General features: G+C 48.6%; 1 protein-coding gene across 1 annotated transcript in view; it reads left to right on the top strand.

The window, feature by feature from the left end:
* Nucleotides 1-12,014, top strand: part of C13H6orf136 (chromosome 13 C6orf136 homolog) — a 201,843-nt gene that overhangs the window by 123,246 nt on the left and 66,583 nt on the right. Inside the window, exon 5 of the mRNA XM_069635325.1 lies at nucleotides 2,409-2,478. Within this exon, the coding sequence (XP_069491426.1) occupies nucleotides 2,409-2,478 (70 nt within the window). The remainder of the gene's footprint in view (nucleotides 1-2,408; nucleotides 2,479-12,014) is intronic.

The raw sequence follows: 12,014 nt of genomic DNA, 5'->3' as shown, positions 1-12,014 counted from the left end.
ATGACACTCCAATCATCTACAAAATCAAAGACAACTAAGCTGATCACTCAACTCTAATCGACTGTATGAAAGAAGTCTTCAACTGGATGAATACGAACAATCTGAAAATCAACCCAGGAAAGACCGAAATCATGATCATATCCAAAGACAAAGGGAACGAAACCGCCATCACATGGCCAACGGAAATGGTAACCGCACCAACACCATCTAAGGTAGTAAAGAATCTGGGAGTTCTGATGGACATCGCCCTAACCTTACAACCACAAATAAACGCAACAGTGAAGAAATGTTTCCACACGGCAACAAGAATCCTACCTTTCCTCTCCTTCACGCACAAAACACTCACTATCGTCGCCCACATCATGTCAAGAATAGACTATGCAAACAGCCTCTACCTCGGAATACCAGAATAATTCCTGAAGAAACTACAACAAATCCAAACTGCGGCAGCCAGACTACTCCTCAAACTATCCAGAAGAGACCACATCACTCCTGCCCTAAAAACACTACACTGGCTCCCAGTAAAACATCACATCACCTTCAAAACCATGTGCATAACGCACAGGGCAATCAGAGGACAAGGAGCAGAATTCCTTCCAAAGAAAATAAGTCTACAAACCAAAGAGGCCCCTCCGATCCAGCAACGAAATCCGGCCGGAACTAAAACCATACCTTAAGAAAAAAACTTGGAGGCACCTCCTTCTACCACTTAGCCGCAAAAAGCTGGAACAACATCCCAAAAGAGATAAGCAACACGGAAGATCACCGCAAATTCAGAAAATTACTAAAAACCTGGCTCTTCAAGACCACAGAGTCAAACTGAAAACCAAAACAGAGAAAAAGGATGGCTAAAGTGGAAAGGACACTGACAGCCCCAGAACCGACAGGGAAGCTCCCGCAGTACCAGGACGGATGACACCAGATAGACAAACACAGGTGACACCCATGGAGACGGAGTCAACTACCCCAGACAATCCCACCAACAACCTCACCCCCCTCCCCTTAGTTGCCACCAGGTACCAAGTGAATTGAATTGTCAAGATACTGACAATCACCACACTAGCTGAGTGGTGGACATTGGCAGGAGTAGGAAGGGAGGACAGGTGGGGTTGTGAGGGAGGCTGGTGAGGTGGAGGACAGATGTGTAAGGGACATTGAATGCAAGATGGGCCCAGATCAGATCAGTGGCGAATCAGGAGAGACTACACAAGCCCAGCGCCTCAATTCAGGATAGAGATGCCAACTAACCAATTCCACTAACAATTTCCCCCCCTCTGCACACACCTCTCAAACTCCAAACCAAACGCAACCACAAACATACAGCACAACAAACTGCACAAACTTCACTACATTGCAACACCACAACAAAAACACACATAGACTTCCACAACAGTACACGACGACTACCGGCCACAAACACCCCAGGCCCAGCCAACGGACCCACCGGGCTGAGGCCGCCAACAGCACATCACTGCTCTCTTGCACTTTTCCTGCTTTCTCCCACTAACTTGCCCTCCCTCCCTTTTTCAGAGCCGGCAGTGCGCCAGGGGACCACTCCGGTGGTGATGGTCCGCGGTACAAATGTCCTTTAACAGAGCCAGTAGACTCCTTGCGGCAGAACCGGTAGGGCCCTTAAATCCCTCTGCCGTTAAGCCAGTAGCTTCAAGAGCCTTGGTGTTCTTGCTGCTAGTGCGATTGTCTGACTGACCTCCTGTCAGCAGGCTTCCCGGGGAAGGAGTTGCCCCTGCTGGGTGCTTTTGAGAATAGTAACTTCTTGGTCTTCCCGCATATGTATTTCTTAATGCCCTGGAGAAAAACTTTCTCGGCTGCGCAAGCCGGTCCCTGAGAGCGTTGCGCGCTGCGCAGCCTTCTCCTCTGTATTCTTCCTTCTCCTCTGTGTTCTTCCCCAAGGCACCAGAGGCAGAGCGTGTGCAGATCTGAGGTGGGAAAGGAACTGTTGCATGACGGGCACCTGCTGAAGCCAGCCACGGCCGACCTTGACCAGGGACCGACTAGGGTACCGGAGGACTGTTCCCAAAGCCTAAAAATGACAAAAAGCAAAAGATTAGGGAAAGCACATGGAATTCCGAGGCCTCGCCCAGGAGTGCTGGTGAAAGCGGTTTGCTCCAGTCGACGTGGAAAAGAGAACTGAGGTGTGGCGAAGGGGTTGGGGGGAGTGCATGCTCCCAGGGTCGCTCCCCAGCGTGTACAAATTTAAAGGGGAGGGGTGGGGTGGGGAGGTGTTATTTTTCTGGGGGAAAAGGTTCCATTCCAGTCCCTAGCAAAGGGACGCCCATACAGGATTGAGGAAAGGGGATAGGACATGGGAGTAATGCATGTTTTGGGCTGGTGGACCCAATGGCATCTTGCGATGGCTCATTTTACGGACTCTCTGCTTTATTTTGCAGATGCTATGATGCTCATTCCACCTTCTATCTTGGCCCTGATGGATTGATCCGCTACCACAAGGTGGATAAGGTAAGGCAGGGATTCTGGTGCCTACACCACACGATTTTCCTAAATATGAATTTGATTCAACACCATGCTTGCTTATCCAAATGCCCGTATTCTGCCTGGAGTTTGCCTCACAGATGTCATGTGATGGGGCATCCTGATCGCCTACGTTGCATCTTTTTAGAGTTTTCACAAATGTGTAAAATGCACGGTAGAAAGCTCCCCAATAACCAGGCATGATTTTAAAAACTCAAGCAGGTCCTCTCTATCAAAATAGTTTCTTATTCATTTAAAATATTCCATGTTGTGCGTCGAAACCGCCAGGTCCTCTCAGGAATGTGTGAATGGCTACCTTACTTCTGGTTCCTCCTATGAACTAGTTTCAGCTGCAGACTGTTTACTTCAATTAAGGCAGCAGGCGGGGGTCATATAAGCAAACCGACCTGTCTGCCCCATTGAACTTGGCATGGGGAAGAAAGTGGCCTCGGGCCCCTTGCCCCTACCCTGTTCCTTTATCCACTACCACTTAGGCTTGGTTATCACTACTTGATTTTCCTTTGGGGTTCCCAGTAAACACTTTAAATTGAAGCTTTTTCTGTTGGAACAAACGCAATAATCTGGATCGTGGCACACCCGTCACTTATGTGAAACCATGCACTTAAAGGCCATCTGAGACAACGTTGCAAAGTTGCATGCCCGTAGCTTGCTGTTCTCTCATTGTACTGCTCCAAGAGGATGCAAAGTGAGCACAGTGTCCAATAGAGAAGCCCTCGCCCGTCCCCTGCACACCTTCTATAGTTGAAAACAACTGTTAAATATTTGCGAGAATACATAAAATATTTTATTTATATCGTGCTCGTGCACAAGTGTTTAAAGACAATGGTTAAGAAGGATGAACGTCCTCCTTCAAGGCCATGTGCATTATCCACTGTGCAATCCACGAAGGCCGGCAATTCCTCCAAAACAAGCTCTCCCACTACAACCCCTCCAGAAGGCTCAGATCTGGCTCTGCACACTTCTGGTAGTCCCTTTCAGGTTCTCCATATTAGCAGGCGCGACTGCTTCTATCCTCGCACCCACATTCTGGAGCTTCCTCTGCTTCTGAGGATCATCTGTCCTTCAGGAAAGCCCTCAAAACCTGGCTGCCCCCCCCCCACCACAACCCCTTGCGCCCACTCCTCTCCCACACCAGCCAGCAGTCCCCGCCCCCCCTGCCCTGCACCCTCATGCCCATCTCAGCTACTAGCCCCATCTTCCCTTCCAACCTTCCTTGCGGAATGCCAAACACACATGCAGGACTCTGGTAGTCACTCCAGCAACCTTTACATAAAACGAACCCCGACAGTGGGCCAGGTATTGCACCTATATGGGCTTGGATGCACCTTGGGAAAATCACGCTGATTGTGTCGTAGGAGCATGAGGTACCTCGTCCCCTCGCTCACGGTTGGCACGGCAGGTAACTAAAGCACAGAATGGTGGTCCATGCTGCTGCAGATAATCCTGAAACCGGTTCCTTGTTTCGCACTAGAAGCAACTGGGGGTGGCAGTTTCTCCTGACAGAGGAGGGAGAGTATTACGCATTCATCGAGCACTTAGAGTACCTGTGAAATGCAGCAATGCTCCTTGTACATAGATGGAACTCCGGAATTAGTCGTCGTTGTTTCTACAGCAAACAGATTTCTCCCATTGCACGCCACACCTTTGCAACGTAGAGGAAGGCACAGCTTCACTCCAAATGCTCTGCACACGCACAACACAAATATTACTGCACATCACCTCTGCAGTAAGAATGATGCTACTTCCAATGACAAAAAATTGAACTGTAGCTTCTCGCATAACTATCGCCTTAAACACCACCTCACCCCTAGAGGCCATAATATTCCTCATAATGGTGAAAGGCGCTATAACTAAATGAAAGAATGACATTCAACAATAGTTGGAGAACAGTAGAACAACTTCAAAAAAGTTTGTCTCTTGAGATCCATGGAGTAGGCTCAATGCTTTTCGGTACAGTGTCTCTTCATCAGGAGCTGTTTCTCTCATCCACTCTTATAAGATTCCCAAAGTCAATCTGAAACAATAAGGGTGACCTATTATATCCACAATTACTAATACCGAAACGCGAAAACCGGTTTAGGTATCCAACAGTGTGAACAGCACAACAGAACATATCTCATAGGATTGTCTCTATCAATTACACATCATTTCTGGCCGACGGGTCATGACTGTTTAGAAGAGTGTGCCTCCTGCTCCTGGAATTCTCTTCATCCCCCACCCAAGACCTATTTCTTTATTTAGCGCCCTTTCCCCAAGACAGCATCCTTAGTCTGGATGTTGCAGAATTTGCTGTAAAGATGCCCTAGAACTAGTTGGGAGCTCGGGAAGGGCTGGCATTTGATTGGTATCTTAAAATAGGCTAGATTTATGATGGACCTTTCTAGGCACTGGCCCAGTCCCTTTTGCAGGGTACATGCTTTCATACATGTACAGGGATTGACATAAAGATATTATGAACAGGAGCTAAAAGCCTCACCTTGGTGTTGGGCATGATTTTGTAAGCAGGAGGTGCCTCACAAGCTGCATAACATGCAAATAGAACTTGTCCCTCCTACATTACCCATTATGTTTTCAATGTCTCCTAGATGGGACCTACTGCTCAGTTATAGACATTGCCAAAGGCCATATTAATGCCACACAGGTACGTTTGCACAGCCCCAGCAATCGATGGTAGCTCATAGCTGCTGATGTCAAGCTTACCCGGAGCTAAGTATTTCCCCGCACTTATCCAATGGCGCTGCTGTGTGGTAGCTGTACCACTTCAGGGAGGAAACTAAATGCTGAACAGTCCTCCCCTCCCTTGAAGCAGAGGATCCTCCCTCTCACACACCCACTTCCTGAATGCCAAGTGCACTGCCATGCTCAATGCAAGCCATCGGAGGGATGCAAGCCCCCTCCCCTGCCCTCCCCTGACCTGGTTCTTGGGACTCACTCTTTATGGCTACCCAGGTGCAATGGAGACTGACCAGGTCTTTCTGGCTTGGAATCGCCGGTGTCTCCAGCTCATGAGGATTCTGTGCGCTGCTTTGGGTGAGGAGTGGCATCCTTATGGTGCAGCTTTTCATTTGCATTCATCGCGCCTTGTGAACAGCACAGGATGCAGACTCCCTCAGAGGGAGGGCTCCTGGCACTGAACTTGGCCAACCTGAAAAGCTGTCCTTGAGGTCATGTCAAACTAGGGCAGATTGTGCTGGCATTTGGACGAAGTTTCTAGTTTATCCATTGATGGGTGTGTTTAGCCCTGGTTGTACTTCACAATGTATTCACAATCTTGTCCTTGACTGCTCTGTGACATTAAAGTGGATATATATGTATTTTAAAGGACCCCCTGAAAGCTGGTCTCCTGACTGCAATGCAGCAGTTGAAAGGAGTTGTACAATAATTAATAGGCATCCTTTTGTGAAAGTCTTGGGAGTTGGGATTAGGTTTTACATGAATGAGGGCACCCTCTTTTATTTTTTAATGTATTTTTGTATTTATCAACAAAAACAAGACCAAAGCAAAAACGCAATATGGAGTCTGATTTGACACCCCCCCCCCCGCCCCTGCAGCACCCACCTCAAAAAAAAGGTTACACAATTATAAGCAGATAGTAGAGGCACAGTCTCAAATATGAAGGATGGGACATTGCGATCGGCTCCTTTCCATGCTATAAGTCCGCAGTAGTGATCAGATATTGACTATAGGGGCCCCAAATCTCCAGGGGGCGAGCATGCAAAGGCAGTGTCCTGATGAATGCAGTTTCAGTATCGTAACAATAGGCAACATCCTGAAGCCACCCCTGAACGTTGGGTTGGGGGGTGGGGGATGCCCCTTCCCCCCCCAAGCCATGGCCACAATCCTGCGCACCAGCACCAACAGCAGTCCTGCTCTAACATGTAGCAAAGGCACCCTCTTTTTACCCTCCTCGCCACAAGAGCCTCTTTCAAATGGATTGTCCCCTCCCACGTATTCCTCGTGTTATGATTTCTCCATATCCAGCTGTAGCTACCTTGGAATCGTTTTTTCCAGCAGGGGGCACTGCGCGCCAATGCCTGTGGACTCTGCCCCTGCGTCTCGGCCTCGACATTATTAATGGTATACAGTGTGTGCAGTGACCGTTGGGTTCAGTTCCGTTTTTCCATTAGAGCTATCGCTTCGGAAGTTCGGCGTGCTTCGGTTCCTTGACGAAAAACATTTTGTTTAGTGAAATGGCATTGTCGGCATAATCAACCCAAAAGATCCGAGTTCTAAAAATGTCATGACTGCTGGGCAAAAATGTCCCTTAAGGACCCCCATCGGGTGTCTGTGGTGCCTAGAATCCTCTCATTTAACAGTGTGGGTCCTGCCTGTCGATGACCGTGAAAGCCCTGAAGGAGCGTAGTGGGGAAGTTAGCTGCAGGTATGTCTTATAAATTCCCTTCGACAACTGCGTTGGGAGGGGGAAGGGGGGAAGCGATCCTGAGTCAAGAAGCTAAAAGGTCCCGATCACGCAGTTGCTCACTTGTCATCCTCACAGCAGTCGAAGAAAAGGTGCCACAGATCACCATCTTAGTCATAGAGTTCCTCCCTGAACGGGTCTTGTGCCTGACCAAATCGACCTCACAGCTTGAGCGGGAGAGGTACTGACTAAAAATGATCAAACTATTCGAGAATGCGGCCTCAACCCTCTCGAAGAGCCATAGCCATGTCGACAAAAAGAAGGCAAAGGACAAAACCTGTGCACCCTCGGGCCCATGTGTCCAGGAGAAAACTCCTCGGGAACCCTTGGAGGTTCTCTCTAGTGCAGGGGTGCACAACTGATTTTGACAGCAGGCCGAAAGTACCTTACATGATGGCTATAGTGGGCCAAAAAGTAAATGTGGGTGAGGCGGTAGGCGCGGTGGGGCGTGGTGTGGCAGGAGGCTTTTTCAACCCCCAATTTTTATTAAACACTATGCCCCATAACCCCCACCCCTCAAGCGAACACTATGCCCCATGACACTCACCCCTCAACCAAACACTATGCCCCAAGGCACCCACCCCTCATGCAAACACTATGCCCCAAGGCACCCACCCCTCATGCAAACACTATGCCCCAAGACACCCCCTCATGCAAACACTATGCCCCAAGACACCCACCCCTCATGCAAACACTATGCCCCATGACACCGACCCCTCAAGCAAACACTATGCCCCATGACACCCACCCCTCATGCACACACTATGCCCCATGACACCCACCCCTCATGCACACACTATGCCCCATGACACCCACCCCTCATGCACACACTATGCCCCAAGGCACCCAACCCTCAACCAAACCCTATGCCCCAAGGCACCCAGCCCTCATGCAAACACTATGCCCCAAGGCCCCCACCCCTCAAGCAAACACTATGCCCCATGGCCCCCACCCCTCAAGCAAACACTATGCCCCATGGCCCCACCCCTCAAGCAAACACTATGCCCCAAGACACCCACCCCTCATGCAAACACTATGCCCCAAGACACCCACCCCTCAAGCAAACACTATGCCCCAAGACACCCACCCCTCATGCAAACACTATGCCCCATGACACCGACCCCTCAAGCAAACACTATGCCCCAAGACACCCACCCCTCATGCAAGCACTATGCCCCAAGACACCCACCCCTCATTCAAACACTATGCCCCATGCCACCAAGCATGCACCATGCATACATACTCATACAGACCCCAACACCCCCACCCGGCACACAAACTCACAAGCATACACCATGCAGCCATACAAACTCGAGCCCCCCAACTCAGCACACAAACCCACAAGCATACACCATGCACCCATACAGACCCAAACCCCCACACCCAACTCAGCACACAAACCCACAAGCCTACACCATGCACCCATACAAACTCGAGCCCCCCCAACTCAGCACACAACCCACAAGCATACACCATACAGACTCAAACCCCCCACCCCCAACTCACCAAACAAACTCACAAGCATGCACGCATACAGACCCGGACGCCCCACATCTCAACATACACTGAACGTGCAAACAACAACAAACATTCAGGCAGACCCGACACTCACCCCACCCCCGCATCTCAACATAAACTGAACTTGCAGACACGACACACACCCCACACCCGCATCTCAACATGCACTTTCACACAACAACAAACATTCAGGCAGACCCGACACACACCCCACCCCCGCATCTCAACATGCACTGCAGACATACAAATACAAACACAACCATACACACCCGACACACCCCCCCACCTCCGCATCTCAACATACAATGCAGACATACAAATACAAACCCACCCATACACACCCGACACACACCCCCACCTCCGCATCTCAACATACATACAAAAACAAAAAAAACAGTCAGGACGGAGCCAAGACAGACACACACACAAACACAGCCCCCCCACCATGTACTTACCCAGACGTGCTGGAACGCTGGTGAGGCTTCTGGCACTGCCCAAATCGTTTTGGGTTGGGTGTACCTCTACATCTGTGCACCCCGGTGCACAGATGTAGAAGTATACTCAACCCAAAACGATTTTTAGAAATGGAGGGACAGATGCAAAACAAGAGCCTCTTGCTTTGCGTCCGTCCCTCCATTCGTTTTTCCCCGGGCCGCCAGAGAGAGACAGTTTGGATGGAAAAAAGGCCCATCCATATTGCCTCTCTTCTGTGCGGCCCGTGGGGGGGCTCAGCCCCGACTTCATTCTGCCGGGGCATGGGGGGAGGAGGGCCCCACAGCCCCCCGTACACTGCACCCCTGCCAGGGCAGATTAGGTCACCGAGCCCCAGCTTCCCCCGGCAGCATACACACACACTACGTGACTCACAGCCCGGCAAGGAAAACAAAGACTTTCTTAATGGAGGGCGACCTTTGCAGCCGCCTTCCATTAGGAAAGTCTTCAACCCTGCCGGGCCGCATCCAGCAGCATCACGGGCCGCACTTGGCCCGCGGGCCGTATGTTGTGCACCCATGCTCTAGTAGATGAGACTCCTTAGAAGACCAAAAACGGCGCCATCCACATAAGTGTCTTAAAAAATAAAGGAGAAAAAAAAAATCCTTTGAGGCCACAGCCGTCGGCTTCGAAGACTTCGCCATTGTCGAAATCCTCTAAAGGTATCGAGAACTCTCACTCCGCTGCCTAGGAAAGACTTTAAGTCCCTTTCCTCAATTTATGAGGATGATGAACCATTTTAGGATGAATCACCTCCTTTGGGTTACAGTAGGGAACACAAAATGTTCCAGAGGCCTTAATTTCAGATGACTTGAGAATAAAAGACCTACATGAAACCTGAATCTGCAAGTGGGTTAGACACTTCCCAAGAAATAAAGTTTGGCAGACTAGATCCCTCAGACCATGCCGATGGATCTTACAGGCAACTGATGTCTAGGGTTTGTTCTAGGGTTTGTTAATTGATATAGTGCACCAAACCCGAAGGTATCTGGGCGTGTTGCAAGTTTCATAGTCATATAGAACAGGTTAGGTTACAGAATAAAACGGATGGCTCATACTATATACATAGCATTACATGTGAATTACATGGGAGTTAAGTTAGATTGTCAATTTACATAGTTACAGATATATACAAGCAGTTAGGGTAATATAGATATGAACATAGCAGAAAAATGCAGGTTATACATCAAGAGAAAAGAGCCAGCTTTTGGTCTTTTCTTTGAAGCTGTAGAAGGATGGGTCTGATCTTAAGGCTACAGGCAAGGAGTTCCACAGCTGAGCGGCCATCACCGGAAAGCTGCTTCCCCCTACTTTCTTGAGCTTGTATCTGAGAACTTTGTATAGGCCGCAGTTGCTTTATTAAGCAGGAGGTAGCTTACAGGTGCTCCGTTACTCGAATTTGGCAGTACTGCTCAGGATATTCTACTCTGAGCAGCCCCCCTTTACATTCCCCACTTGTTGGCGAGCAGCATCCGTGGAGTGGAACTGGCACTGTTACTTTTACTTTAGCAAGGACTCCCGACTTGAATGGTGAGCAGCTAAGGCAGTGCACGGTTCTGGTAGGATGTTCAGAAATATTTTTTGAGATTTTATCTAAGTATTTGGGGTCCGAATTGGAAAGAGATTTGTGGGTGAGGGTCAATGCTTTGAAATTAATTCTGTCCTTGACTGAAAGCCATTTAGTGTTCCGCCCTAACAACCTACAGGCTAAGGCTTTATCCAACGTCCTTACTGAACGTGGCTTCATGCAGAGTCAACCAACCCACCCATGAGAGAGGCAGAATATTAGACTGGGTAGCTGATCTTAACACTGAGACTACTATCCAACCTATATCCTGGACCGATCACCATCTTATCCCACCAAACGAACAGTTACCAAAACTAGTCAGATAGCACCTCCTATCCTAATGAGCAGCAAATGAAATGTAACTACTGACAAGCTCATGCCTCTTCTAATGACGACCTTGACCGCATCTCCAGAATCGGCTGACCCAGCCGAGCTAGTTGAAATGTGCAACTCCACGATGACCTTAGCATTAAACACTATTGCGCCACTATAATTGCGTAAAAGCAAATCAAAACCTAATTTCAACACTTCCGCAACTAAAAAGCATGTGGGCAGAAAAAAGAAAAGTTTTATGGAGAAATCTTCCATCTAAAGAAAACAAATTCAACTTAACTGAATTAACGAGCAAATATAAAGCAGAAATCGTACAGAAGAGAGAAACATACGACGGGATCAACAAAGCAAGTTCCAGCACCAAGGAACTCTTTGTGATTCTCAGGGAATTGGAACCCCCGATAGCTCCCGAAGATCCTTGTATCAAGGACAAGGCATGGTGTACAGACTTACAAAATGCCCTATCAAATAAAATCACCACCCTCCAAAATAAAATTGAAGCCAAAAGACTTAATCTATCCAAACCTGACTTGGACCCATCCCAACTGCACTCCTGAATTCAAAATCTCACAAGTCTTATCCGCAGAGGTGGAGAAAATCATAGCATCACTCAAGCCTTCTAATTGCCAAGGCGACACTTGCCTGGCACAAATAATGAAAGAAGCCGTTAGAGACTTCGCCCCATTCATCACAAAACAAATAAATTAATCATTCCGCACTTGCAAGTCCCAAGAAACATTAAGGACGCCTGGGTCCTACCCTTGCTAAAGAAAGCTTTTTAGACCCGACCATCCCTACAAATTGGGCCAATTACCACAGTCCCATTCCTCCTTAAAATCTTAGATAAGGCGGCTTACTTCCAGATCCAGCTTTATCTAGAGACTAATAACCTTCTAGGATTAAGACAATCCGGCTTCAGACCTCTTCATGGGACTGAAGCCACACTGATCAACCTGAAAATGCAAATTGACTCACTCAAGGACAAAAGGCAATGTGCCCTGCTCCTTTTTACTAGACCTTTTGGCTGTCTTCGAATTGGTGGATCACTATTCTCTGCAAGCACTTGTCCTCTGCAGCCATTTTCTCAAAGGAAGCCTCAGACTGGATACAATCCTTTCTTAACATGTCTATGAGGGTCTTCTCTCAGTCAGCAGCTGCCGACCCATCCACAAT

The sequence above is a fragment of the Ambystoma mexicanum genome, chromosome 13 (genome assembly GCF_040938575.1).
Source record: "Ambystoma mexicanum isolate Mex_15411 chromosome 13, UKY_AmexF1_1, whole genome shotgun sequence".
In the NCBI taxonomy this organism is placed as follows: Eukaryota; Metazoa; Chordata; class Amphibia; order Caudata; family Ambystomatidae; genus Ambystoma; species Ambystoma mexicanum.
This window is presented reverse-complemented; position numbering and strand designations above follow the sequence as displayed.